Source organism: Oryctolagus cuniculus, chromosome 18, assembly GCF_051225735.1.
Source record: "Oryctolagus cuniculus isolate XC-2025 breed Fujian yellow rabbit chromosome 18, ASM5122573v1, whole genome shotgun sequence".
Taxonomy (NCBI): domain Eukaryota; kingdom Metazoa; phylum Chordata; class Mammalia; order Lagomorpha; family Leporidae; genus Oryctolagus; species Oryctolagus cuniculus.
The window spans coordinates 76,240,452-76,267,683 of NC_142884.1; the positions used below are offsets into that span (position 1 = coordinate 76,240,452).

The 27,232-nt window shown below is 55.2% G+C and overlaps 1 protein-coding gene and 1 long non-coding RNA gene across 2 annotated transcripts in view; both read left to right on the top strand.

The window, feature by feature from the left end:
* The first annotated feature begins 605 nt into the window (after window positions 1–605).
* Window positions 606–27,232, top strand: part of USP10 (ubiquitin specific peptidase 10) — a 67,728-nt gene continuing 41,101 nt past the window's right edge. The window contains exon 1 of the mRNA XM_051847334.3: window positions 606–712. Within this exon, the coding sequence (XP_051703294.1) occupies window positions 692–712 (21 nt within the window). The 5' untranslated portion in view covers window positions 606–691. The remainder of the gene's footprint in view (window positions 713–27,232) is intronic.
* LOC149121039 (uncharacterized) lies at window positions 12,372–20,778 on the top strand. Its single transcript, XR_016225544.1, has 2 exons — window positions 12,372–12,784; window positions 20,482–20,778. It is a non-coding gene; the product is annotated as an uncharacterized LOC149121039 (long non-coding RNA).

Consider the following 27,232-nt stretch of genomic DNA (forward strand, 5'->3'; position numbering starts at 1 on the left):
GCTTCCTCCGCACACTGCCCGGCCACTGGGGCTGCGCCGGCTGCAGGATGCATCACCGGGGGCTGCTCGACCCGGGCTCCCCGTGGGCGCGTGACAGCCGCACACACGGTGGCAGCCCGCGCTCCGGGGGCTCCCTGGACCCAGGATGGTGGCCAGGCCTCACGGCAGGCGCTTCACCTGTGTGCCTGGCTTCGGTGCTTCTGGCTTTGGGTTTGCAATGCCCGCGTAAGGCGTGGCTCGGAGCCAGGGCCCCGGCAGAACCGCGAGGGAAGCAGTGAACGAACGCCCGGGAGGGCGACTCCGCAAACCTGGAGACGCCCTCCTCGGGGGTCTGATCAGCCAAGGGAGACTCTCCTGGAGCAGCGAGGGCCCCGGGGGCTGGGGGCACTAGCTCCCCCTGCACCTGCACGCCCTCTCCCCGTCAGGCCCGCACCCGCCCGAGCCCGGCGGGGCTCAGAGTCCACCGGCCCGGCTCCCGCGGCCGCCCGGCCCGGCCGGAGGCGCCCGCGCACGCCCACCTGCCGGCCGCGCACGCGCAGCAGCGCCCCGGCCGCCCGCGCCCCGCGGCGCGCCGCCAGTGCGCAGGCGCGGCGGCCGATGCGAGTGTGTATGTGCGGGCGAGAAGATGGCGGCGGCGGGGGAAGCAGCGTGAGCCGCCGGGCCGCGCCGAGTCCCATTCAAACGGGCCGCCATGGCCCTCCGCAGCCCGCAGGTAGCCGGCGGCCCGCGCCCCCGGCCGGAAGGGGCCCGAGCCTGGGGGAGCGCGCGCGGGCGCGGGCGGCCGGGAGCGAGCGTGTGGGGTGGGGGAGGGCGCGGGACCCGCCGCCCGGGCCTAGGCCCCGGGGCCGCCGCCGCCGCCCGGTTCCCGCTCCCCAGTCCCCGGCCCTGCGGCTTCCCGGGGCGAGCGCGGCGCGGCGCGGCCCCGGGGTCTCTGGCGGCGCCGTCGGCGCGCCCGGGCCTGCCGCCCGCGCCCCGCGCCCCACGCCCCCGGGCCGCCCCCAGCGCCGTGGACCCCGCGGGACCCGCCGGCGCGGGTGGGCCGGGGGCCGGGGCCGCTGAGGACAGCGGCGCGGGCGTGCGGGTGCCGCGGGGCCCGGGGCGGCGCCGGCGGGGGGCGCGGCGGCGGGGGTCCCCTGTCGCGCACGGGGGGGAGGTGCTGGGGGCGCGGGGCGCGGGCTGGGGGTCGCGCCGGCCGTGGACCCCGGGCTGGGCGCCGGCTGAGCCCCGGGCCCCGGCGCCGGCGCCTGGGCGGCCGCCGCGCGCCTCTGAATGAGAGGTGGGAGAGCGGCACAAAGTAGGTGCGGGGCGGGCGGCGGGGCAGCTCCCGCCTTGCCGCGCCGCTTTGTTGGCGGCGGCTCCCCCGGGCAGGCCGCGGGCTTTTCCTTAAATATGCACGGACAGCACCTCTCGGGGGGCTCCGCTCTTGGGGCGCCCGCTCCGGCGTGCCGTCGTAACTTCCCGGTACTCGGGTCGCCGGGCAGCCGGTGCGTCGCGGGCTTTTCCCCCGGGAGGCCTGGCGTGCGTTTCTGCGGGCTTCGCGTGCACAGAGGCTCCCGCACTTCCTATACTCGGTGCCCGGGCTCGTTCGCGGAGGCCACGCGTGCCTCCTGGCGATGGCCTTTGCGTCCGTGGCCCGGGACTTGTGCCTCTGGCCAGCGCGAGACTGACCTGCGTGCGCCTCGGGGCCGAGCGCGGTTGGACCCCTCTTCCTTTCCTGTCTAAAAGAGAGTGGTGGAAGGAAGCAGTGGCGTCCTGAGCAGGGTTTGGCTGTTGGACCGGCCGGGTCTCGGTCACGCTGTCCCGAGAGTCTGGGCGCTTGGGGCCCCGTCATTCATTCAGCAGCGATCGCCGAGCCCCGAGCCAGGCAGGCTGACCCGGTACGAGGTAGCTGTCGCAGCCCCAACCCCAGTTAGCCTCCTTTACAACCGACTTGTTAAGGCTACAGTTTTACAGTTTTGTGTGGATTGTAGCCTGTTTCCATCATACTGGGAAGTGTTGGTTGAGCCCATTCCCTGCGCGGAAGTAGAGCAGTGAAGTTGGAAACATTTTGAGTGCCGCTGGCTTGGGAGGGTTGAACCGTGTTGAAGAGTAAGTGTGTCTGCTCTATGAGTGTCTGTGGTCCCGAGGGACCTGCGAGTGCCTGGCTGACGCCTCCCTGCCTCGGAGCCTCACAGCGCTGAGCGCCCCCCGCCCAGTCTTCATCCCCTGGGGGCTGTGGGGACCCGCCGGGTGTGGCGACATTCCTGCAGTGTGCTGGGGTACTGACTGTATGTAGAGGGCGCATCCCGAGACTAGATGCGATGCCACAGGTGTGTGTTCTCTGTCACCTGAGTGGGCGTGGCGTGTCTGGTGCCAGCGGCCCCCATCCAGGGCCTGTCCTCCGTGTGGCTGGGCCCAGAGTGTTCTGAAGTGGCCCTGAGAGAAGCGTGGCCCCCTGCCCTCTGGGTTCCTCTCCAGAGCAGACGCCGGGCCCGTGTTCCAGCGCTGTCAGGGGAAGGGACGTGGCCCTGAGGCTGGACGCCGGCTTTCAGCCCAGACCTGGGGGCGCGGGCACATGCCGTGCTCAGAACACACTCAAGGGGTGGGGGAACCGGGGTCGTCTCCACTCGAATTAGTTACAGTGAGGCTATTTCGTTTTACCTTCTTTTTTTAATTTATTTATTTGTTTGGAAGAGTTACAGAGAGCAAAGGGAAGATGTACAGAGAGAGAGAGAGAGAGACCTTCCGACTGTTGGACACTCCCCAGATGGCCGCAGTGGCTTCTTCTGGGTCTCTCACGGGTAAAGGGGCCTAAGCACTCGGGCCACCTTCTGCTGCTTTCCCAGGCCGTTAGCAGGGAGCTGGATCACAAGAGGAGCAGCCAGGACTCGAACCGGTGCCCATATGGGAAGTTGGCATTACACACGATGGCTTTACCCGCTGCGCCGTGACACTGGCCTCTTGCTTTTTTATTTTTTATATATTTTTAATGCAGATTTCAGACCTGTAGGTGACTCTTGCTAGGTCTGCTTCCCCGTTAAGCCTGGCTGCTGAGGGCGCCGCTCCTGCTGGCCTGCTGGAGAGTGAAGGGTTAGGACGTGCTTGCTCTTGAATTTGCTCCGCTTCTATTCACTGCCGCACATGCAGGAATCACCGTGGCACAAAGCAGACAAATCTGTCTGCGGTGGACTTTGCTGGCCCGGGGCCGCTGGATTACTGTCATCTGTCACTTTAGTGCCACTTCAGCAGTGTAGGTGTCGTTTCCAAAGACTCGCATGTGCTTGGGCTGCACTTTTCCTGGTGATCGGTGTGGTCACGCAGAGGTCTTTCCGGCACCGTTTCTGTCAGTACTGGCTGGGTTAAGAGCTGGGCGGGGGGGCAGCGCTGTGGCGTAGCGGGTAAAGCTGCTGCCTCCAGTGCCAGCATCCCGTATGGGTGGCTGTTTGAGTCCCGGCTGCTCTACTTCTGCTCCAGCTCTCTGCTGTGCTATGGCCTGGGAAAGCAGCGGAAGATGGCCGTGTGGGAAACCCAAAAGAAGCTCCTGGCTCCTGGCTTTGGATTGGCACAGCTCTGGCCATTGTGGCCAATTGGAGGGTGACCTGGCGGATGGAAGACCCATTTCTCTGCCTCTCCTCTCTCTGTGTAACTCTGACTTTCAAATAAATAAATAAACATTAACAACAACAACAAAAAGAGCTTGTGTGGGAACATAATCACCTCACAGTTGGGGAATGCATACAGGGTTTTTTTGTTTTTTTTTTTTTTAAGATTTTTATTTATTTATCTGACAGGTAGAGTTATAGACAGAGAGAGAGAGAGAACGGTCTTCCTTCCATTGGTTCACTCCCCAAATGGCCACAACAACTGGAACCACGCCGATCTGAAGCCAGGAGCCAGGTGCTTCTCCTGGTCTCCCACGCGGGTGCAGGGCCCAAACACTTGGGCCATCCTCCACTGCACTCCCGGGCCACAGCAGAGAGCTGGCCTGGAAGAGGAGCAGCTGGGACTAGAAACAGTGCTCATACGGGATGCTGGCGCCGCAGGCGGAGGATTAACCTAGTGCACCATGGCGCCAGCCTGTCTACCCCCCCCCCCCCCCGCCGCCCCTTTGTAAGATTTATTTATTTATTTGAAAGTCAGAGTTACACAGAGAGAGAAGGAGGGGCAGAGATACAGATAGAGGTCTTCCATCTGCTAGTCCATTCCCCAGGTGACTGCAACCGCCGTAGCTGCTCCGATCTGGAGCCAGGAGCTTCTTCCAGGTCACCCACGTGGGTGCAGGGGCCCAAGGACTTGGGCCACCTTCCACTGTTTTCCCAGGCCACTGCAGAGAGCTGGATCAGAAGTGGAGCAGCCGGGACTGGAACTGGTGGCTGTATGGGATGCGGGCACTGCAGGCGGAGGCTTTACCTGCTGTGCCACAGTGCCGGCCCCCATACAAGGTTTGTTTGCTGAAAATGCGGAGTTTATCTCACATGTAGATGGGAAGTCTGCAGATGGTAGACTGTTCAAGGGTTGCGTGTTTTCTGACTTGTTGAAGCTTCTCCGCCATGACCCCATTTCCAGCCTAAGGCCTGAGAGCTGGGCTGTCTGCTGCCTTTCCGTTGCACCCCTGCGAGCCGTCTCCCGGGATGGGGTGGGTGAGGTGTGGCGGGGCTGGGGAGGGTCGGAGCTTGTCCTCAAGTCAGGCGAGCCTGTCAGAAGCGTGAGTGTGGAGTGCCTGCCTCCCAGTGTCTGCACAGGAAGTGACGGCTTCTCTTCCTAGGGTCTCGTAACCGGGACGCCAAGCACTGAAGTACCTTGCGGTGAATAGGCAGGTGGCCCCTCTCTTGTGCCTGCAGTCTCTGATGTTCATGGCCGACTGCCTAATTTTGCCTTTCTTTAACTTTGCTGGGGATAGATTTTTGTTTCCTTGTTTGTCCATCTTTTTATGAAGAAACGTATACCTACTGTGTATATTGGGTATAGATGCAGTTAGGCTCTGCTTTTTTCTGGCAGAGTTTTTTTTTTTTTTTTTTCCCCAAATGATTTTATTTACTGGGATTGGTGCTGTCACCTGCTGGGTAAAGCGGATGCCTGTGGCGCTAGCATCCCTTATGGGCTCTGGTTCAAGTCCCAGCTGCTCCACCTCTGATCCAGCTCCCGGCTGTGGCCTGGGAAAGCAGCAGAAGATGGCCCAGGTGCTTGGGCCCCTGCACCCACATGGGAGCCCCAGAGAAAGCTCCTGGCTTCTTGTTTCAGACTGGCCCAGCTCCAGCCGTTGCAGCCATTTGGGGAATGAACCAGCAGATGGAATACTTTTCTCTCTCTCTGCAACTCTGCCTCTCAAATAAGTAAATGAAACTTAAAAATAAGATTATTTATTTGAGAGGTAGAGTTACAGTCAGAGGGAAAGACAGAAAGGTCTTCCATCTGCTGGTTCACCCCCCAAATGGCCACAACGGCTGAAGTAAGCCGATCTGAAGCCAGGAGCCAGCGGCTTCTTCTGGGTCTCCCACACGGATGCAGGGGCCCAAGGACTTGGGCCATCTTCCACTGCTTTCCCAGGCCATAAGCAGAGAGCTGGATCAGAAGAGGAGCAGCCAGGACTAGAACCAATGCCCATATGGGATGCCGGCACTGCAGGCAGAAGCTTAGCCTACTGTGCCCACGGTGCTGGCCCTAGCAAAGTAGTCTTAAAACTTAAGCTCAAGGCCAGCGCCGCAGCTCAGTAGGCTAATCCTCTGCCTTGTGGTGCCGGCACACCGGGTTCTAGTCCCGGTCAGGGCGCTGGATTCTGTCCCGGTTGCCCCTCTTCCAGGCCAGCTCTCTGCTGTGGCCAGGGAGTGCAGTGGAGGATGGCCCAAGTACTTGGGCCCTGCACCCCATGGGAGACCAGGAGAAGCACCTGGCTCCTGCCTTTGGATCAGCGCGGTGCACCGGCCGCAGCGTGCCGGCCACGGCAGCCATTGGAGGGTGAACCAATGGCAAAAGGAAGACCTTTCTCTCTGTCTCTCTCTCACTGTCCACTCTGCCTGTCAAAAAAAAAAAAAAACAAAAAAAAAACAAAAAAAAACACTTAAGCTTTAAAGATATACTAAGATAGCTCCAGACTTCAGTTCTCATTGACACCACCATGAGAAAATGCGTGTGTGTGTAAATGTTAATGAGCATTAGGTGTGTCCCATGTGCCCTGCTGTCAGAGCTACATATAGAGAAAAATAAGCATTGAAACTGCACAAAACAGAGCTTAAGTTGCAGGCTTGTTCCTGTAGACCAGTTGGCTGGGGTGGGAAGGTAACAGTAGGGTCCCCCCTGCCCACTCCCAGATGGCCGCAATGGCCAGAGCTGTGCCATCCGAAGCCAGGAGCTTCTTCCGGTCTCCCATGTGGGTACAGGAGCCCCAGCACTTGGGCCATCCTCTACTGCTATCCCAGGCCACAGCAGAGCTGGATCTGAAGCAGAGCAGCCATGTCTTGAACCAGCGCCCATACGGGATGCCGGCACTTCAGGCCAGAGTGCTAACCTGCTGAGCCACAGCGCCGGCCCTGCCAGGAGCACTTAATAGATGATTCTGTATAGGAAATCCCCTTTTGCTTTTCAGCCAAGGAGTTAGAGTCTGCGTTGTTCACGTGGTCGTGTGCTTGCTGTGGATGTAAGCAGTTCAGTTCAGTTTATCTCATTCATTCAAACTTAGTCGGTACCAGCTAGCTTAGACTTCATTTGGAATTCTATGGCTAAAGGTTTTGTAATGTTCTTGTTTGCTTTTCTCCTGTAAATTTCTATATACTTGAACGGTGGAGAGAGCAGGATCTTCATCTGCCGATTCACTCCTCAGATGCCTGCAACAGCCAGGGCTGGACCTGACCGACGCAAGGAACCTGGAACTCCATCTGGGCCTCCCTGTGACTGTCGGGCCGTCCTCTGCTGCTTTCCCAGTGCGTTAGCTGGAAGCTGGCTCTGAACCAGAGCAGCCAGGACTTGGGCTGTCGCATGTGGTGACTTAACCTGCTGCACCCGCGCCATCCCTGTCCATCATTTCCCTTAGATGGCTGTTGAGACCAGACGGTTTGTTGGAGACCTGAAGTTAGGCCTTCTGGTCTCTGAGCACGGAACTGGAGGAGCAGATGTACAGTAACCATGGTGGTCAGGCTGCTGGGCCCATTCCCAGCGTAGAATGGTGGGGCCCTGCCGAGTGTACCCTAGGGAACTGATAGCCAAGGGGAAGTTCTTCCCATCTTCTCAAAGTCATGGTCTCTTCGCACTGGTACTGTGCAGGCAAAGAGGAAAACCTCCCCCCTTTCCCAACTTGGTCTCCCCCTGCTGTTAGCCATTCTGGACTCTGATAACCACACAGTTGGGTCTTCTAAGGGGAGCATTTTGTTCTGTTTGGAGTTAATGTGTAGGAGATTACATACTTTGATGCAGAAGCACATACAAAGCAGAGGATTAGAGAGAGCCGTAAGGAGCGTTCCTGTGCTTTAGGCTTCCCAGGGCAGTGGGACCACCAGGCTGATTGGTAGGAGGATCTCAGGTTAGTGTGGGGAGCAGCCTGGAGGAGCACGTGCGCTCATCCGGTGGGTCACTTGTTTATTCAGCAGATAGGCAAATGGTGGCTGTGGTGTACCAGGTGCCGAGAACCAAGCCGTGAGCAGAGGCGTTGTCTCCCATACGGGGACGGTGGCTAACGGCATCATCACTGCACTGCCTGTGTCAGTCCAGAGAAATATGTCCCCAGGAAGGGGACAGAGTCTCTGGATGTGGCCTGCAGAAAGTGAACAGAGTGACACACTGGCTGAGACGCACAGCGTGGCATGGTGGGAAGTGTGCACTGGGAGGGGTTTGGAGCAGTTAGGAGGAGGCAGGGAGCCTGTGGCAGCCGGCAGCTCCTGCCGTGTGGCCTTCGCTGGCGCTTGCAGCATCTGTCCTGACAGCAGGGGGCCTCAGGCCATGGAACCCCCAGAGTGCAGCCTTGACTCACACCCCGCCCAACGCCCAACGTGGAGAACGCTGATGGTGTCGCTGCATGCCGTAGAGGAGGGTTCCTGGGCCTCTGACGAGGCTGGGCAGTGCGGGCGGTGTGGCCCGATCCGGGAGCTGGCTGCCTGGAGGATGGGCTGAGCAGGGAAGAGAGTGTGGCTCAGTGTCAGGGAAGCTGGGAGGCCTTTGCTGGGAAGGTCCTTTGAGCTGGAGTTCTCAGGCTGAGCCGCACCGAGACGCAGGCGTGTGGGGAAGAATCCGCAGAGCAGCAGTCTCACAGCCTGGGTCTTGCTGGGGCCACGCGGAGGTTTGTGGTGGAATGGATGTGTGGGGTGAAGGGGTCAGACAGGAGAGGCACAGAACGCTGTAGCCAGCGGCTGGATCAGGGGAAGCTCAGGGTCTGTCCTAGTGCTGCTGGCGCAGAGTGTGCCGGGGGCTCAGGGGATCCTTTCTGCTTATGAGGGTTTGGTTCTTTGGATTATTCTCTACATCTGGGGGTCTGCAAACCCTGTAAAATGGAGGGAGGAGGTGGACATTTCTTTTGGGGACATGTCAGGCAGACTTGCCCTGGATATCCTCGGTGATAGCTGCATAGTTAGGAAGGTGTTTAGGGATGTTGTACCCTTACAAACATTTGTCCCCTGATAGTACACCTAGAAAATACTGAGAAAAGTGCATCCCACGGAAAATCCCAGGACTCTGTGATGACGGCTGTTAATGTTTTCACCTGTTTCCTTTACTGCTTTCGGTTAGGTTTTAGAACTGTGGAGTCACTGTGTATTTCGTAATTTGGACTCTATTCTAACATCAGCATTGCCCTGAGCCTTGAGTGCCACGCGGACATCCTAAGCAAGGACCCCGGTGCACGGCCGCCAGGTGCTGGAAAGCGCTTCCCCAGGGGTCTCCGCCAGGCCCCAGCCCCAGAGGCTCTGTTTTACCAGACACAGGAATATTAGGCTGTGGAGAGCTTGCCCCCTCTGGTCGAGCTCAGGTGTGGACAAGACCAGAAATGCAGGTGCGTACCTCCCTGAGGCTGACAGCACCCAGCTTTGCTGCTGAGTGGAGTTGTGGGGCCGTGGTGAGGCGGCACAGCCCGTGAAGAGCCCGCAGTTTGCTTCGGAAAGAGGCTCCGGCTTTGTGCAAAGTTTGTTCCGTAGCCGACTCAGTGACTGGTGTCAATTATGCCACACTGCTTGTGCAGGAGACTTAGTTGGGGGTTATAGGTTGCAAAACACATTTACACATTTTAAAAGTTACTTGTTTATTTGGGAGGCAGAGAGAGAGAGGAATCTCCCACCCATCGGTTCACTCCCTAAAAGCCTACAGTGGCAGAGGCTGAGTTAGGCCAAAGCCAGGAGCCTGGACCTCAATCTAGATCTCTCCTGTGGTGGGTGGTTGGGACTCCACTTCCTGTGCCATCACCTGCGGCCTCTCAGGGCGCACAGTGGCAGGAAGCTAGGATTGGTGTTGGAGCTGGGACTCAAACCAGCACACTCCAGTCAGCGGTGCAGGCAACCCCAGCAGCGTATTAACTGTTACCCCAAATGCCTACCCCAAAACACACTTTGTCTTTTCCTTTTTTTTTTTTTTTTTTTAAGATTTTATTTGTTTCTTTGACAGAGTTAGAGAGAGGGGGAGAGACACAAGAGAGAGGTCTTGCATCCTCTGGTTCACTCCCTAAAAATGGCTGCAACAGCCAGAGCTGCGCCGATCCAAAGCCAGGAGCCAGGAGCTTCTTCCCAGTCTCCCACGAAGGTGCAGGGGCCCAAGGACTTGGGCCATCCTCAGCTGCTCTCCCAGGCCATAGCAGAGAGCTGGATCGGAAGTGGAGCAGCTGGGATTTGAACCGGCACCCATATGGGATGCCAGTGCCACAGGCAGAGGCTCAGCCTACACCACAGTGCGGCCCCCACACACTTTTTCAAATCTAAGAACAAGTGAGTTCTCTAAACCCGCAGGAGCGTCCCTGACTTCGTGAGTGCTGTGCTCACGTGTTGAGATAGAACCTTGTGGTCAGCGTGGGACAGCAGACCCCACCCCTCTTGGAATGCAGGACTGTCAGCCATCCTGAGTCCTTGGAACTGGCTGACTGCTGCTGCAGCCTGGTGGGCAGCATGGAGACTTGCACGAGCGTTCACAGCTGTCCTCGGCAGTTCTTGCTCGTTGTTGCAGGTTACAGCTTTGTCAGCTGAGGCGATTCTTGTCTGCACTTTTCACTCGTTGGGGCTGGAGTATTTACTCCTGGCTCTTTCTCGCTTCTTGCCTAACTCTGACTCTTGGGCCACAGCAGCATCATTTCAAGTAAGTGCTGGAGCGTGAACTTTCTTCTTGATCTGCGACTGTAGTTTAGTTAGTGATACATGCCCTTAAAAACACAAACCCACTTAAAAAGCCTTCCTTGGCTGGAAGCTTGGAGAGTTAACCTGAACTTCGCACATGGTGATGGGGGCTGGTTCCCAGCAGGGACTCGCTTGGACACGGGCAGACCTGGCCTCTCCCATTGCATGTGGTAGACAGGCAGCTGCTCCAGGTGGGCAGGAGTAAAGGTGTCCTGGCCGTGCTCTGTCTGCAGCGCCGCAGGGCAGAGTCCTCACTAGTGTCTGCGGGGAGGAAAGGAAGCCTGCATGTGGTGTGTGGAGCCAGACTTGGGTTCCCTTTGGATGCTGGTTCTTAGATGAGCTCTCTTTCCTCCTGTTGGTAGCTGGCCCTCCGTGCAGAGTAAGGCAGGAAGCGGGCCCTGCACAGCAGGATTGTGTGTGGGCCAAGATGAGCCCACGCAGCTGAGCCCTGGGTGGGGGGGGGGCTCAGGATGGTCTTCTTGAGTCTTCCAGTGGCACCACTGCGTAGCACAGCAGGCTCAGGGCTTGTCCAAGGGATGAGTTAATTGACAGAAGGACCAGTTAAGGAAAATAATAGCAGACTCCTGATTGTCAGTTGTGTCTTGAGGCCTCCATCTGTTTTTGGGGGGAGTTTCTAGTAGAGAGGAAGATACAACTTGCAAAACATTGGGGGACAGCTTTGCCCTCTGTACAAGTGACTGTGGTAATGAGCTAAGGAGAGATGGCTGGGGCCGGCACTGTGGCACAGTGAGCAGTGCCGGCATCCCATATGAGCAGCCAGTTCGAGTCCCGGCTGCTGCACTTCTGATCCAGCTCCCTGGTAATGTGCCTGGGAAAGCAGTAGAGTATGGCCCAAGTCCTTGGGCCCCAGCACCCATGTGGGTGATCGGGAAGAAGCTCCTGGCTTCAGGTTACGTCAGCTGCAGCCGTTGCAGCCATCTGGGTAGTGAACCAGCTGGTGGGAGATCTCTCTCTAACTCTTTCAAATAAATAAAAGAAAAAAACCCAACAGACCAGATGAAAATTGACTAACAATGAAGAAGAAGAGCTGGCTGCTTCCTGGGTATTTCGGGGTAGGTCGGCGCTTCTGGGATGAGAATGCACGGGCAGAGGGACAGATGTGGGCCAAGCTGTTGCTTAAGGTGCCTGCGTGACAAATTGGAGTGCCAGTTCAGGCTCCGGCTGTGCCTCAGAGCCAGCTCCCTGCTGAGGTGAGCGCTCAGTAGCAGCGTGCCGGCCACCAGGTGGGAGACCAAGATGAAGTGGCTGAGTCCTAGCTTGGCCTGGCCTGGCCCTGGCTGGCGCAGCCATTTCAGTGGGGGTGGGGGTGGGGGTGAACCAAGGGGATGGGAGATCTGAATCTCTGTCACTCTACCTTTCAAATACATAGTAAAAGAAAGAAAACAGAATGCATGAGGGCAGGCGTTTGGCGTAGTGGCTAAGACAGCTGTGTCTCACGGTGGAGTACCTGGATTCCATACCCATCTGTGGCTCACAACTCCAGCCTCTGGCTAATGCACACCATGGGAAGTGGCAGGTGATGGCCCACGTAGTTGGGTTCCTGCCGCCCACGGGGGACAACTGAATTGGGCTTCTGGCTCCAGCCCCCAACCTCTGCTGTTGCAGGCTTTGGGGAATGAATCAGCAGATAGGAGCTATCGCTGCCCCCCCCCCCAAAAGAAAAAACAACAACAACAAACAAACCAAAAAAAAAAACGCTCAAGTGATTTTTAAGACTTCTTTAGGGTTTTACAGTGTTTTTCTTATTTCTCTTCTGTAGTGCTCTGTTTCGTTTTAATGAATGATTTATTTGAAAGGCAGGCAGACCAGGTACTCTGACATGGGGTGTCTTAACCACGAGGGCAAGCACCTGCCTTTCTGGTCTAGTTTGGTTTTGTTTTTAAATTATTTCAGGGGACTGGTGTCCCTAAAATACGATGTCTCAGTTGTTTTGTTTATTATCTGGACAGTTTCTCAACAAATGTAGGCCTGAGTTCAGACAGCAGTAGTTGATGCAAATGCCGTCGCGGGAGTGGGCCGGGTGTGCGTCTTGTGAAGGCTCCGTGTGCGGAAGCTGCTCTCCGCCTGGGCCGTGAACCCGGCAGCCGTCTGCTGACCTGCACAGCGCTGTCTTCCAGCTCCGAGCTCCCCAGAGCGTTGTAATCCTGGGGCGAGCGGGTGCCTGTGCGCGCCATGAGCTTTAGCGTCCGCCTCAGTTATTGCAGTTTTTATTTCTTCCAAAGTCGTCGCTCACCCTCTGGTTAGCTGCTGAGCTTGGCTACGCCTCAGGCAGGCCATGTGGCACAAACTGGGGGGAGAACAAGTCGCTTCTGGGAGCCTCTGCTCAAAGTTCCCCCGCCCCCAGCTTGCTGCCACTGTGCCATGGCCATGGCCTCCGACTCAGCCGGTGCTGCTGTTCTGCTGGTGTTTGCTTCCCCAGAGGAAGTTCAGTGAGGGGAGGATTTTTGCTGCTGTGTTGCCAGGGCCTGCAACGTGCTAAGTGTGTGGTGAGTGTGTGGTGAATGAGTTGGTGGAAGTTACCCCAGTCAAGCATGAGAAAGGCTTGACCGATCAGCTCTCCTGCCCCCAGTGAGGGCCATGGGCCTGGAGAGTCCTGGGGCCGTCATTCAGAATTTGTGCAGGACTCGGTTTGCAGGCGCTGAGCTGTGGGGCCGCAGTGCTCAGCCTGGAGGGGAGGAGGGGATGGCGGCACAGTCCTGCCAGAGCCTTTAGCCTGGGAGGGTCTGGGAGACTTGGAAAGCTTTGCACAGGCACCACTGCGGCGGCCGCGTGTGGTGTAAGGGTCATTGCAGGGCTGCAGGACGGAAGCCTCTGGGTGCTGGTGCAGGACAGGCAGGGGGCTGCCAGCCTGCAACGTGGGGCCCTTTTTAATAACCTGGGGTTGCACTGAATATGCTGAGTAAAGTGTTTTTCCAGAGTTGTTAAACGCTGTAGAGTGCTCACAGATTTATTTCACGCATGCTAACAGCAGCGGTAGGCCCAGTGGTTAGAGTGTGGCTTGGGGACCTGCATCCCACACTGCAGTCCTTGCTCTGCTCCAGCCTCCTGCGATGTGCACCCTGGGAAAGTGGTGGTGATGGCTCACGTGGTTGGGTCCCTGCCACACATGAGAGACCTGGATTGAGTTCCTGGCTCCTGGCCTCATCCTGGCCCAGTTCCAGCTGTTGCTGTCATTTGTGGAGTAAACTAGCAGATGTGAGAGCTGTCCAAAACGTTGGGTGTTTGGCATTTTTTAAATCAGTTTTTAGTTGTCTCTGGTTGTGAATCACCACATCATTGTATGCTGAAGAGTTTTGGGGTGAAGGGGAGGGGTGTTTTGCTAAGTGACAGTAGGACAATTGTCAGTGGCTATTTAAAGCAAGGTCTTTTGTTTTTGTATTTAAAAACTAATTTCAAAAGTAAGTTTTACACATGAAGCACTTGGACAATATTGGGAAGGTCTGTGTATAAACCACTTGCCGGTGGGCTTGGTGATGGCAGGTAGTTCCAGCTCCTGCGGCCAGTGGTCAGGACGGCAGCCGCAGTGTTCTTACCCTGTGTAGGTCCTAGGTGAGGCAGACACAGAAGCAGGCAGCACGTTACGGGCTGGGTGAGTCCTGAGACAGCTGGTGCGCCTGGGGATTTGTGTGGTAGTAATTGCAAGCCTGAGGTGGGTAAGCAGCGAGCCTTGGTTAGGAGTGGGCTAGACAGTGGGTGACTCCTGGAGTTGAGAGTAGCTGGTGTTACTGCCTCTGAATCCTCCAGTTGCTGCTACTGAATATTGTTTTATCTGTTTTTGCTTATCCCACTCCTGTATTGGTTAAGATGCTTTTAAATAACAAGAAAGCTCAGCGTTCTCACTGGCTTACGCAGTGAGCTGGAGACTTGACCGCCCATGCAGTTAGAAATTCCAGAGACTGTTGGTGTGATTCAGACTTCACACGGTCACCTCTTCACTCCTGTTGTCCGTGCAGTCCTGGGGCGGCATGGCCCCTGCAGGTGCAGGACTGGTGTTGGAGGACAGCCTCCATGGCAGCCCTGGACCTGAGAGTGAATGTCTGCCCAGAGTTCTAGGTGGAGCCTGAGCGTGGGGCCCCGGGTCACCCTGAACCAAGCACTGTGGCTGGGAGGCTGGCATGCCCTGGGCTCCCTCTGGACTTGCATGGCTGTGTTGACCACTGTCCAGTAGGGGTAGGGGAGTGATGGCTACCCGCTTCTTACAGACCCCAGCCAATACCACCCCATCTCTTTTTCTAGATTTCACTTCCTCCTGGGGGATTCTGGCTGTTGATGTCTGTATCTTTCAGTTTTCCTTAAATGTTACTGTTGCTTAAATCCCCCTGTCTGTGCCTTGAGCTCAGCCCCAGTCTGGTCTGGGGCTCCAGATTGGGCAGGTGTCTCTGAACCTCAAGTTTTTTCATCATTATCACTCATCCAGCAGATACTGTGCTTTTGTAGGCTGGATCTAGAACAGAAAGACAGGAGATGATCAGGTGAATGAAAAGTCCCGGGAGCCCCGAGCAGTGCTTTCACAGAGGTGGCTGGGAGCACTTCCTGTGATGTCTGTGCTGAGCCGGCGAGGGCCAGGAGGGCTTGGTGGGTGCAGTGGGGAAGAGGGAGCTGCCTTTGGGAAGGCAAACAGGAACAGTGAGAAAGTGCAGGCAGTGCCCGGGAAGTGAGGTCATGCGTGGGGAGGCAGAGATGACCTGTGCACTGCACACTCACAGTGATGGGTGGCTGATGCAGAACCAGGGGGATCCTGTGCACTGCACACTCACAGTGATGGGTGGCTGCTGCAGAACCAGGGGGATCCTGTGCACTGCACACTCACGGTGATGGGTGGCTGATGCAGAACCAGGGGGATCCTGTGCACTGCACACTCACGGTGATGGGTGGCTGCTGCAGAACCAGGGGGATCCTGCTGATTGCACACTCGCTTTTTAATTCGTTGAGCTCCTGCTGTTCTCGATTGTATACGCCTTTAGTATGGATTAATTAATTGTGGTCCTTATTTTAATTCCTTTAGTTGCTTTTGTTCTTGCTAAATATTTTCTGAACATTTGGATATTCCGTTGAGCTTGTCCTAGAAATTTGGAATTTCTGATCGTATTAGAGTATATAATTTGCGGTGTTTCTCACCTAAGAGATCAGAACAACAGTGAGGTGTCTCATTGATACAGATGTGGAAGCCGATTTCTGGGGTACCTTTTGAATTTAAGGTTACACTGGAACAGAGAAGTGGAAGAGGCCTGGTTTGGGCAGCCCAGGTTGAAGCTGTGAGACTGTGACTTGCCCACACAGTTGAAGCTGTGAGAACAGCTTGTGTCCCTGTGGAATATCTCCGAGCTGCCTGCTGGGAAGAGGGAGGGCTGGGCTGGTCCTGGAGTCCCCGGGGGGGGGGGGGGGGGAGGCTATTGGAAGGGTGTTGGTGAGGGGGTCCTGGGGATACCCGGTGGAGATGTGGGACAGCTGGAGGGGGAAGGCTTTGCACTGGAGCCGACCCTTGCTTTTGAGGAGGTGGGGTGTTGAAGGTGAAAGTGGGAGAAAGTAGTTCATTTACAAAAGACTTCCGTCTAAAAGACATTTCTGAAAGGTTGCTTTGGAGTTTGTTATTTCTGTTTAGTTGCTTTACAGTTTTTTTTTTTTTCCAAGAACAGAGTGGATGGGGATAGTCAGTCTTTTTTTTTTTTTTTTAAGGTTTGTTTATTTTGCTTGAAAGTCAGTTTCAGAGAGGAAGAGACAGAGATCTTCCATCCTCTGGTTCATTCCCCGAATGCCTGCAATGGCTGGGGCTAGGGCACCCTGAAGCCAAGAGTCTAGAACTTCATCTGAGTCTCCTGCATGGGGGCAGGGACCCAAGTACTTGGGCCGTCTTCCAACTGTGTTCCCAAGTGCATTAACAGGGAGCTGGGTCAGAAATGGAGCGGCCAGGTTAACCCCTTGCCCCACAGTGCTGGCCCCCGGGATTTTCATTTTGAAGACATCCGTTGTGGATATCGTCCATCAGCATATAAAGTGCATTTCAAATTATTTCATAATTTATTTTTTTAAAGATTTATTTATTTATTTGAAAGCCTTACATAGAGAAAGAGGGAGAGGGTGAGGGAGAGGGAGAGGGAGACCGGAGGAGGGGTTGAAGGGGTCTTCTGCTGGTTCACTCCCCAGTTGGCCGCAACAGCCAGAGCTGGGCCGATCTGAAGCCAGGAGCCAGGAGTTTCTTCCGGGTCTCCCACGTGGGTGCAGGGGCCCAGGGACTTGGGCATCTTCCACTGCTTTCCCAGGCCATAGCAGAGAGCTGGGTCGGAAGTGGAGCAGCTAGACGAAACCAGCGACCATGTGGGATGGCGGCACTGCAGGTGGCGGCTTTACCCGCTACGCCACAGCGCCGGCCCCTCCTCATTTCTTGTGGAATCCAGCAGCTCTGTTTTCTGCACAGGTTTCTCTCCCTCTGTCGTTTGTCTGGAGTGGAAAGAGCTCTTCCTTGGGTCCTTTGCGTGCTCTTGAACAGTGGCGCTGACCCTGACTGCAGGTGAGACTCACTTAGGGAGCCTCTGAGGTGCTGGGGAGACCTGTCCTCCCCGCTCAGCTGACCCCTGGGCTGCTACAAGGTGTCGCAGGTTGAGAGCCTTGCTGGCCTCAGTCCTGGAGATTGGTCCTGTTGGACGGCCCGCTGGGCACCTTGGCAGTTGGCTGGCTTCTCAGGCAGTTCTTCTCACTGATGAGGTGAAAAATCTCTCTTCCAGGGTTCTCAGACCTCAGGCTCTACACATTTACCAGAAGAGCTTTTTTTTTTTTTTTGAAGTCTTGAGTTACACTTTTCTAAGAGAGATTTGTCAGTTACAACAGTGAACGTGCAGCTTTGGCTTATACACTGCACTTGCATAACCGGAGTCCTTGGAGGGTGTTTTCCAGATCATCAGGTGGAAGTGCATGAGAAAGCCGTGCTGGCTGTTGCTTCCCTGGTGGCCCTGGTCAGCACCCGCGGCTGTTGGTACTGCGCTTACGTTCCTTGACGCTCAGCGGCCTGTCGTTCTGCAGCCAGGCCTTCTAGGGGACTCTGTTTTGCACTGACAACCAGAGCTGTTCATTGAGAGGAAGATTCTGTGTGTCCTTGTTGAATGGGGCAGGTGCTCACATGGCTGCTTCTCATTAGCAGCTCTCGATTTTTCAGGATATTTAGAGACTCTTGGCAGACAGGGCGCAAGTCGCTTCTGCCAGACCTCGTTTTCCACGGGCTCCTCTAAACGGCAGCGCTGCTTTAGGGATGCCTTTCTTTCCTGGCAGGCACCTTGAGCAGCCGGCTTTTGTTGGTTTTGGTTCAGCATATTCTGTTAAGTGGAAGATCCTGCAGCACACTTGGCACTGCTCTGCTCTGGAGTGCCTGCCTAACTAGACGGCAGCTTTGCTTCAGTGTTGATGACTGTGGGGGGGGGGGGTGGGTGGGTGTGCGTGGGTGTGTGTGCATGAGTGTGCGTGGGTGTGGGTGTGGAGCTTGAGTTGTGGTCAGAGGATGTTAGTGGCCATAGTGGCCAAACTGGACAGAACAAACTGGAGGTGACTGAGAGACAGGACAGAGGCCTAAAGGAGGCTGGACACTGTGAACCAGGCAGCAGTGCGGGTGCTGCTGTGTGCAGTAGGAGTCTTTGGACCAGAGAAGGGGAAGGGTTTTTTTTTTTTTAAAGATTTATTTGAAAGTCACAGTTACACACACACACACACACACACACACACAGAGGGATCTTCCATCCTCTGGTTCGCTCCCCAGTTGGCTGCAACGGCTGGAGCTGCGCCGATCCGAAGCCAGGAGCTTTTTCCGTGTCTCCCACGTGGGTGCAGGGGCCCAAGGACTTGGGCCATCTTCTACTTTCCCAGGCCACAGCAGAGAGCTGGATCGGAAGAGGAGCAGCCGGGACTAGAACTGGGATGCCAGCACTGGAGGCTGCGGCTGTACCCGCCGTGCCACAGCGCTGGCCCCTGGGGAAATCTTTTTTTCAGACATCTGTGTGTGGATGTTTGCAGATGCAGAGCAAGAGCGAAGGGTGAAAACTTGTCCTCAGTCTTCATGAGCTGATTTTTAAGGAGCAGACGGCTGCCCGTTCACCCGGTCTTTAACAAGATCCGTGTTCCCGAGGTGTGAATCCGAATGGGAGACGTAAAAGCATGCAGCGCGGTCTCTGCCCTCCAGAAGGGGACGTTTCCGTTGCCTACCAGGTCCCTGTTAGGCTTTGCCGCGGGCCCCTGCTCCTGTCCCGCGGGCGCTGCCTTGCTTTGCTGTGACTGACGGGGTGGACGTAGGCAGCACGTGCTGCTCTGGCAGCCCCTCGTACCTGGCGTCGCTGCTGAAGTTCCGCGCGCTGTGGGCGGGCTCCTTGCTCCTCACTGCTGAGTAGCGCTCCCTTTACGCGACTTGCAACTTCTGCAGTTTGTTGAAACCCCCCCCCCTTTTTTTAAAGATTCAGCTATTTATAGAAAGGCAGAGGTAGAGGGAGAGACACCGAAAGAGGGATCCTCCATCTGTTGGTTCACTCCCCATCTGGCTGCAACAGCTGAGGCTGGGCCAGGCCAAAGCCAGGAGCATTAAACTCCATCCTGATCTCCCAGGCGGGTGCAGGGGCCACGTACTCGGGCCGTCTGCTGCTGCTTTCCCAGGTGCATTAGCAGGGAGCTGGATGGGAAGTGGAGCCGCCGGGACTCGTGATGGTCCTGGTGATTGACTGTGAGACATGAAGCTGCTGCCCACGTTCATGTACGAGTTGTCGCGTGGGCCTGGGTTTCTGTTTCTCGGGGGTGAGGTGTTGCGTCATGGGTTACGCTGTTTTATAGGAAACCGCCAAGAGTGTTCAGAGTGGCTGTCCCACGTACTCCCGTGCCAGCAGCGTGTGAGAGCTGTGCTTCTGCACCCTCCCTGACACGGGACGCGGTCAGTCACCTCGGTTTTGTTGTACCTCCAGAGGCAAGTGTTTTTTGTCGGTAGGAACCTGGTGTCCTGTCTTTGACAGAAAAGTCTATCTGAGACCAGATTGGCAGTTTTTAGTGAAAATGTCCAAAAGCACAGTTTGAGGAAAGATGGAGGGAGGCAGGAAGGATGAGGCAAATGAAAGCCTTCTTCCCATAGGGGTGGGTGGAGGTGAGGATAAAAACGGACTTAAGAAACGTTGTTTCAGGGCTGGCGTTGTGGCGCGCTGGGTTAGTTAGCTGCTTCTGGTGCTGCTGGCCCCCCATGTAGGTGACTGTTCAAGCCCAGCTGTGGAAGATGGCCTGGGTGCGTGGGCCCCCGGTACCCCCGTGAGAGACCCGGATGGAGTTCTAGGCTCCTGGTTTGGCCTGATCCAGTCTTGGCCATTGTAGAGAGTGACCCAGAGGATGGAAGAGCTCACTCCCTCTGTCTCTGTAACCCTGCCCTTCAAATAAATAAATAAATATTTGGAAAACCATGATTTTGACGCGAACACAGCCGTGTTGGTATGTGCCTGGGCAGTGATTCCCACACCAGCGAATGTGTGTGTGACATCACCATCATTCCATGCAAGAAGCTCTAAGCCAGGTAGCTGGCTGTGCCACGCACCTGCTGAAGTGGAGCCAGAAGGCCTGGTGAGAGGCATCGCCCTCGAGCCGCAGGAGGGGAGAGAGTGGTGTTCCTGAGGGCTCAGCCGAGAGGCGGAGTCAGTGGATCCGGACACAGAGGAGATGGGGACGCTTTTGGCCATTGGCCTCCGGGCAGCTGCTGGTCACTCAGCCTGCATGGGGTGAATCTCAGAGTGCTTTTGGAGCCGTTTGAATCTTTCTGCTGTGATTTCATGTTTTTCAATAAACCTGGGACAGCAGTCAGGAAAATATATATTTAGTAGAAAGGCCACCATGGAGAAGGGGGGGTTATCTCTTCACCTGAGTGACTCCCCAGGTGCCTGCACTGTGGTCCAGGCTGAAGCCGGGAACAGGAGCTCACCTGGGTCTCCAGCGTGGGTGGGAGAACCCAGGTGCTTGCATCATCACCACTGCCTCCCGGGGAGTGCGTTAGTGGGGAGCTGGAATCAGCAGTGGGCGGGGGCCTGAGCCCAGCCTCTGGTGAGGGCTGAGGGTGTGCCAAGTGGCGTCTTAACAGCCGTGCCAATGCCTGCCCCTAGAAGTGCCATTCTGAAGGCTCGACCTGCCCGAAGCTTTCTGGAAACGTTCATGGCTTGTTTTGCCCTTGTTTTCCTTGCAGATTTAAGAGCTCTTGGGGCCAGCAAGCATCCTCTGTGGTTATTGGTTTGTGTTGTGGCTGCTCCACCTCTGATCCAGCTCACTGTTCATGCACCTGGGAAAGCAGTGGAAGATGGCCCAAGTGCTTGGGTGCCTGCACCCATGTGGGTGACTTGGATGAAACTCCTGGCTTCGGCTAGGCCCAGCCCTGGCTGTTGCGGCCATTTGGAAAGTGAACCAGTGGGTGAAGATCTCTCTGTCTCTGTCTTGCCTTCTCTCACTGTCCATTTCAAATAAATAAAAACAATCTTAAAAAAAAGTCAAGATGGGTTTTCTTCAGTGTGGGAGGTGGATTGAGTGGTAATTGTGTTACTTTCCTTGAGGGTAAAGTAGGTATTTCCTTAGTTTCCTGTAAAGCTTAAGTCTTGGTGATGTTTGAATGTCATATTTTAAAAAATGTTATTATTCAAAAAACTATTTTACGATGAGCGCATCTCTGGTGATAATTCAACCAGGTGCGAGGCAGGTGTTTGGAGCCGGGGTTGATAAGACCCAGTGTGTCTGCTCGAATCCTGCCTCAGTTTCCTGTTCCAGCCTCCTGCCGACGTGCACTCTGGGATGGCCCAAGTGCTTGAGTTCCCGTCACTCGCGCGGGACCTGATGCAGCTCAGCCTCCTAGCTTTGCTCCCTGTCCCGGTCTTTCTGCCTGTTTAAAGTAAGAGTTAGAGTAAATAAAACAAGCCAGCTGGAGTTGTCAAGGTGGACCTGGTCGGCCTCCAGCCTCTGGAAGTGGACTCTGGGCTGTATGGCATGGAGGCCGTCCTTGCCCCGAAGTGTGTGACCCTGGCGGCGGTGGCGGGGTTCCTCTTCTGTGCAGCACTTACTGTGTGCAGGTACTGCAGTAACTAACCACTGCGGGTGAGACAGATTCACTTCTCGTGGTTCCTCTACGAGATTTTAGAATGAACTTTATGGAGCTTGATGGATGTGGACTGACTTTGGAGCGTGGAGAGCACCCAGCAGGGTGAGTTTGAACAAGTGCACGCATCTGTGGTGGCCCGCAGTGCGCGTCTCCCCATGCCCCCCCAGCCTGTGCTCTTGTTCACCACACTCCTAGCAAAGGCAGCACAGTTTCTGAAATTCTTTCTTTTTTTATTGGTTTTCTGCTGCTTTCTTGCATGTTTTTCCTATCAGGATTGACGCCGTGGTGGTTTGTAATGGATGGGAAGGGGGGGGGGTCCTTGAACTTCTGGGGCTGTCCCACGTAGCATTCACTGAACTCACTCCCTGGTCTGTCAGCTCTGTTCCATACGATAGCAGTTTTAACAGCACATCATGAATGCTGGGAGCTATGAATGTTACCTTGCTGTTTGGTACTAGTTTTGATTGAGCAAAGCAAGTTAAAACCTAACCGCTATTAGGTTATTTAGTCCTGATACACAGGACAGGAAAGTTGGGCAGAGTGTGTTAAAAACAAATCCTAGAATCTCAGTGAAGCCACTTAAAGAATATACAGGTGGTCTTTTAAAAACTATACTTTGAAAGGTGAGAGGGCTGCATTTTGGGAGGACTTCAGTAGAACAAAATATGCAGACCCATGAATGTAGACACCGTTTGTGGTACTTTTCAGATTTATTTGAGAGGCAGAATGACACACATGCACACACACACATGAACACATGGATCTTCCATCTGTTGGTTCACTTCCCAGATGCTCACAACACTGTCTGAAACCAGAAACTCCGTCCAGGTCTCCCACCTTAGGTGGCAGGGACCCTAGTACTTGGGTCATCATATGTTGCCTCCCAGGTACAGTAGCAGGAAGCTGGGTCCAAAGTGGAAGAACTGGAGCTGGCGCTGTGGCGTAGTGGGAAAAGCCACCGCCTGCAGTGCCAGCATCCCATATGGGCACCAGTTCGAGTCCCAGCTGCTCCACTTCCGATCCAGCTCTCTGCTATGGCCTGGGAAAGCAGTGGAAGATGGCTCAAGTCCTTGGACCCCTGCACCTGCGTGGGAGACGTGGAGGAAGCTCCTGCCTCCTGGCTTTGGATCGGTGCAGCTCCAGCTGTTGTGGTCATCTGAGGAGTGAACCAGTGGATGGAAGACCTCTCTGTCTCTGCCTCTCCTCTTCTCTCTGTGTAACTCTGACTTTCAAATAAATAAATCTTTAAAAAAAAAAAAATAAGAACATAGAGTGGAGGAGCTGGGACTCTCCCAGACACTGCAGTGTGGGCTGCGGGTGTCCCCGGTGGGGTTTACCCAGCAGTACCACGAAGCCTGTGCTCTGTTTGACGCGTCTCCGCTGCGGGAGGGTGCTGTCTGCAGTTGGCATCCTGGCGGTCTGCTTTGTTCCCTTGTCCTCGGGACCCACTGTTCCAGGAAAGGAAAACCAAATCCTGTTGGAGCCCAGCTGGTGGAGGGACTTCTGCCTCGCTCTCCTTTCTCCCTCTTTCTGCATTTGTCATTTGTATCGTTCGCTGCAGCTTGCCATTTGCTTGACCTGGAACAAAACTGTGCGTGTCCTGATATCCTGAATCCTCTGCTTGTCTACTTAGACTTGACTTTCATAATCTAGTGCACAATGAGTATTGTTAAATCAACAAAATGCCTGTTGTGTGTTGGCTGAACAGTGTTGTCTCCAGGTGTCCCCAGAAGCCCACGCCACTTCCTGGGGGTGAAGCCACTGGGTGCATCCAGTAGTAGATGCGAGTGGGCTTCTCCCTTCCACCCCTGCGGAACTCAGGAGAGCTCAGTAGGGAGCGATGACCTGGTTTCTTGCTCAGTGTTTTACTGGGATGTAGTTCACATGCCCTGCTCTCCACGCCAGTGTATGCCTCTCAGTGGCTTTAATGCGCTCAGGGTTGGCGCCCATTTCCATAGTCAAGTTTAGAATGGTTCACCACCCACTCAAGCAGGGCTGGGAGCCTTTTTTCTGTCAAGGGCCATTTGAATATTTATAACATGGTTTGTGGGCCATACAAAATAATTAACTTAAAAATTAGCCTGCTGTAGATGCACTGAGTTTTGAGTCTCACCTGCTGTTGCCTTGGCAGGGTCAAACCAAATGGTTTTGCCTTCTGCAGCCTGTGGGCTGAGGCTCCCCAGCCCCTGACAACCACGCTCTGCTTTCTGTCTCTGTGGGGTTGCCTGATTTGAACATTTCACATGACCAGAATCACACATTGAGAGTCTGGCTGCTTTTGATTGGCTGTTTTCGGGGTCATCCTTGTTGTACAGTATGTCGCTAGCTTGATGACATTTTCAAACCTGTATTTCTTTTAAAATTTATTTATTTATTTGAAAGGCAGAGTTACACAGAGACCAGGTGAGAGACATCTTCCATCTGCTGATTTACTCCCTAAATGGCTGCAACAGCCAGGGCTGGGGAAGGCCAAAGCCAGAAGGTGGGAGCTTCGTCTGGGTCTCCCACATGGGTGGCGGGGTCCCAAGTACTGAGCCACCCTCCACTGCTTTTCCAGGCGTATCAGCAGGGAGCTGGATCGGAATTGGAAGTGGAGCAGCCGGCGCCCACATGGGATGCCGGCACAGCAGGTGGCAGCATCCCTTTGGGGGCAACCTACATCCTATTTGGGTTTCCAGAGAGATAATGCCTTGGCTAGTGAACAGCTCAGCGTGCTGGGCTCGGGCGCCCCCTAGTGCTACATCTGGGCTCCCGCGAAGGGAGCTGCTGCCGCCGGCACTCTCAGCTCAGCTCTGAGCTGCCCTCAGACCCAGCTGTCCTCCTTCGGCCTTCCCTGGGCTTTGGTCAAGGAATTTACACGCTTTCTGACGGTCATGTCTTTGGTGCTCCTTTACCGTGAACACTGGCATTTCCAGCTTTGCCCAACCCCTTCCCTGGGGAGGTAATCCTAGGCCCTCCAGTGCCGAGGTAGCCCCAGTCTCCTCCTGAAGTGGCCCATCTGGCTGCCTGTGCCTCGGGGAGGCGTATAGAGCTCCTTCCAGCCACGCTGCGGGCTTGCCGTCGTTCCCAAGTGTCCATGTTTTCTCCACATGGTTTTTCTGGAGAGATGGGGTTGTGCCTGCCTGAGGTGGAGTTGAGTTGGATACGGAGGGTTGCACAGCTCCGGTGCTCGCCAGCCTCTGAGGTGAGGCCCGCGGGGAGGCAGTGTCTTCTGCTCCTCTCCTGGTAGTCCTCTGACTCTGGTGGGGGTTGCTGCTGAGCCAGGAGCTTGCAGGGGAGTAGAGTCCCCGCGGCGCCTCCTGGTGCCTGCTCTGAGCCTCACAGCAGACGGCGTGGGCTTCCCCGTTCCGGCAGCTTTGTCCTGTATTTTACTCCCCTCTGTTCTTCAAGGCAGAGCTAATGCATGTGGCCTGTCGCACTTCCTTCTCCACTAACTTATGAGTCCTGTGAAGTCAGGCACAGAATTATTTTTCTTTATTTTACCTAAAAGCAAGATCCATCCCCACCCCAGGCTTAGCAGGCTTGAAGACGAGTGTTGTGACTCCAGAGGAAGGAGGATGCGTGCATTCAAGGTCACGGTGCTTTTCAGCTTTAGCAGCTTTTTAAAAAGATTTATTTTATTTATTTGAAAGATAGAGTTACAGAGAGAGCTCTTCCTCTGCTGGTTGACTCCCCAGATGACCGCGACAGCCAGAGCTGAGCTGATCCGGAGCCAGGAGCTTCTTCCAGGTCTCCCACGTGGGAGCAGAGGCCCCAGATTCTGGACTATGTTCTGTTGGTTTCCCAGGCCATAGCAGAGAGCTGGGTCAGAAGTGGAGCAGCCGGGACGCATAGGGGATGCCGGCACTGCAGGCTGGGGTTTTAACCAGTACCACACTGCTGTCCCCCAGCTCATCTTTATTTTATTTTGTTGTCATTTTTTTAAAAAGAGTCTGTATTTGGATATGATTTCAGACTTACAGAAATTATGAAGCACAAATAGTACACAAAACTCCCAAGTACTCCTTTCCCCAGGCTGGCCTGGTGTTCAGATTTAACCGTGTTTGCTTAATCATTTCTGTGTGCTAGAAGTTTCTCTGTATGCTGTGTAAACACACAGGTATACCCAGACACTGACTCACAGACACACACTTGCTTATGAACCTTTGAGGTGAGGGTAGGCGACGTGTGCCCTGGCCCTCCCCCCGAACACTGAGCGTGCATTTCCGAAGTGTCCGGGTACTTCCTTACAAGCGCTGGTGCCGTTGTCACTTTCCTGCTCATACCAGTGCCGTGCTACCCTGCCGCCCAGCTCCGGCCTTGCCAGCTGACCTCCAGGGTGCTCTGGCCCAGGACACAGTCCAGGGTCAGGCCTTGCTGGGACTTTGCGCCAGGCTGTCTTTCCCTCGGTGACAGCCCTCTTTTTGCAAACACCCAGATTTCTGTTTGAAAACTGGAGAGAGGCTTTTAGAGGAGGAGGCCAGCAGTGGGCTGTTCTGGCTGCCCCTGGCCAGCTTGTCACTGTTACCACACAGGCCTGTCTGCAGCCACCGGGCAGAACCATTCCCGGGGAGTCCTTGTCGCTGAAATGGCAGGGCAGCGAGTTTCTGTCCACTCACTGGAATTTGCTGCGGGGTAAATATTCGGCCTTTGCTTTGCTTTTGCAGGTTATCAGCGCATTTAAAAATACCCCCCCACCCCCCCTAGCAAATTTATGTAAGCTGTGCTTTAACTTATAAGTGCCACTTCTGTTTGCTGCGTTGGAACAGCGCTGATAATAAATGCCTCTTGACAGTACTGCTTCCTGGCTCCGTCTTGGAATGATGCATGTGGCTTTGCCAGTACTGAAGTGGCAGCTTGCAGCCTTGTTGGGGATGTTATTGTATCATTCCATGGGAGTGTTTGAATGGTTACTCTAGGTACTGGATACTTTGCCTAGAAAGAAACAGTTACCATTTGTAAAATGAAACAGTTACCATTTGTAAAATGAAACAGTTACCATTTGTAAAACATTGACTGCAGTTGGAGGGAATGTGTTTTAGAGATCTCAGTGGCTTGGCCTTTGCCGAATCCTTCCTGTGCAGTTCAGAGCCCTGGGAGGAGTCTGTGTGGGGCTTCGCTGCCCCAGGAGTAGAAACCCCAGCTCCTGGCCTCAGAGAAGGCCGCCGCCAGGGCTCAGATGAGATCAGTGTGTCACTGCTGTCGCCTCCCCCTGTTTTTTTGCATTTAATTGATTTATTTGAAAGGAAGAGTTACAGGGCCCGTGTTGTGGTGCAGCAGGTTAAGCCTTGCCTGTGACACCAACATCCCACAGCTAGTGTGCCGATTTGTGTTTTGGCTGCTCCAGTTCCAATCCAGCTCCCTGCTGATGGCCTGGGAAAGCAGCAGAAGATGGCCCAGTGCTTGGACAGTCTGGATGAGATTCCCAGCTCCTGGTTCAGCCTGGCCCAGTCCCTGATGGTGGTGGTCTGGGAGTGCACCAGGAAGTGGAAGGTCACACTGGCTGTCCCTCTGTGATGCTGCCTTTCAAATAAGTAACTAAATCCTTGGAAAAGAATTACATATGTGTATGTGTGTGTGGAGAGAGAGCGAGCGTGAGGGGGCGCTTTCATTCTCGGGTTCACTCCCCAGAAGACCACAGAGACCAGGACTGGGCCACACCAAATCCAGGAGCCTGGATCTCCTTCTGAGGCTGCGCGTGGTCTGGCCTTCCCAGGCTACGTGAGCAGTGAGCTGACTCGGAAGCGGAGCAGCTGGGCTGTGAGCCGACACTCACGTTAGATGCCGACGTCGCAGGCAGCTGGTGACCTGCTCTGCTGCAGGCCCCTCCTGGATTCATTTTCTAGAAATTTTAAATGGCCCCCCAAGAAAA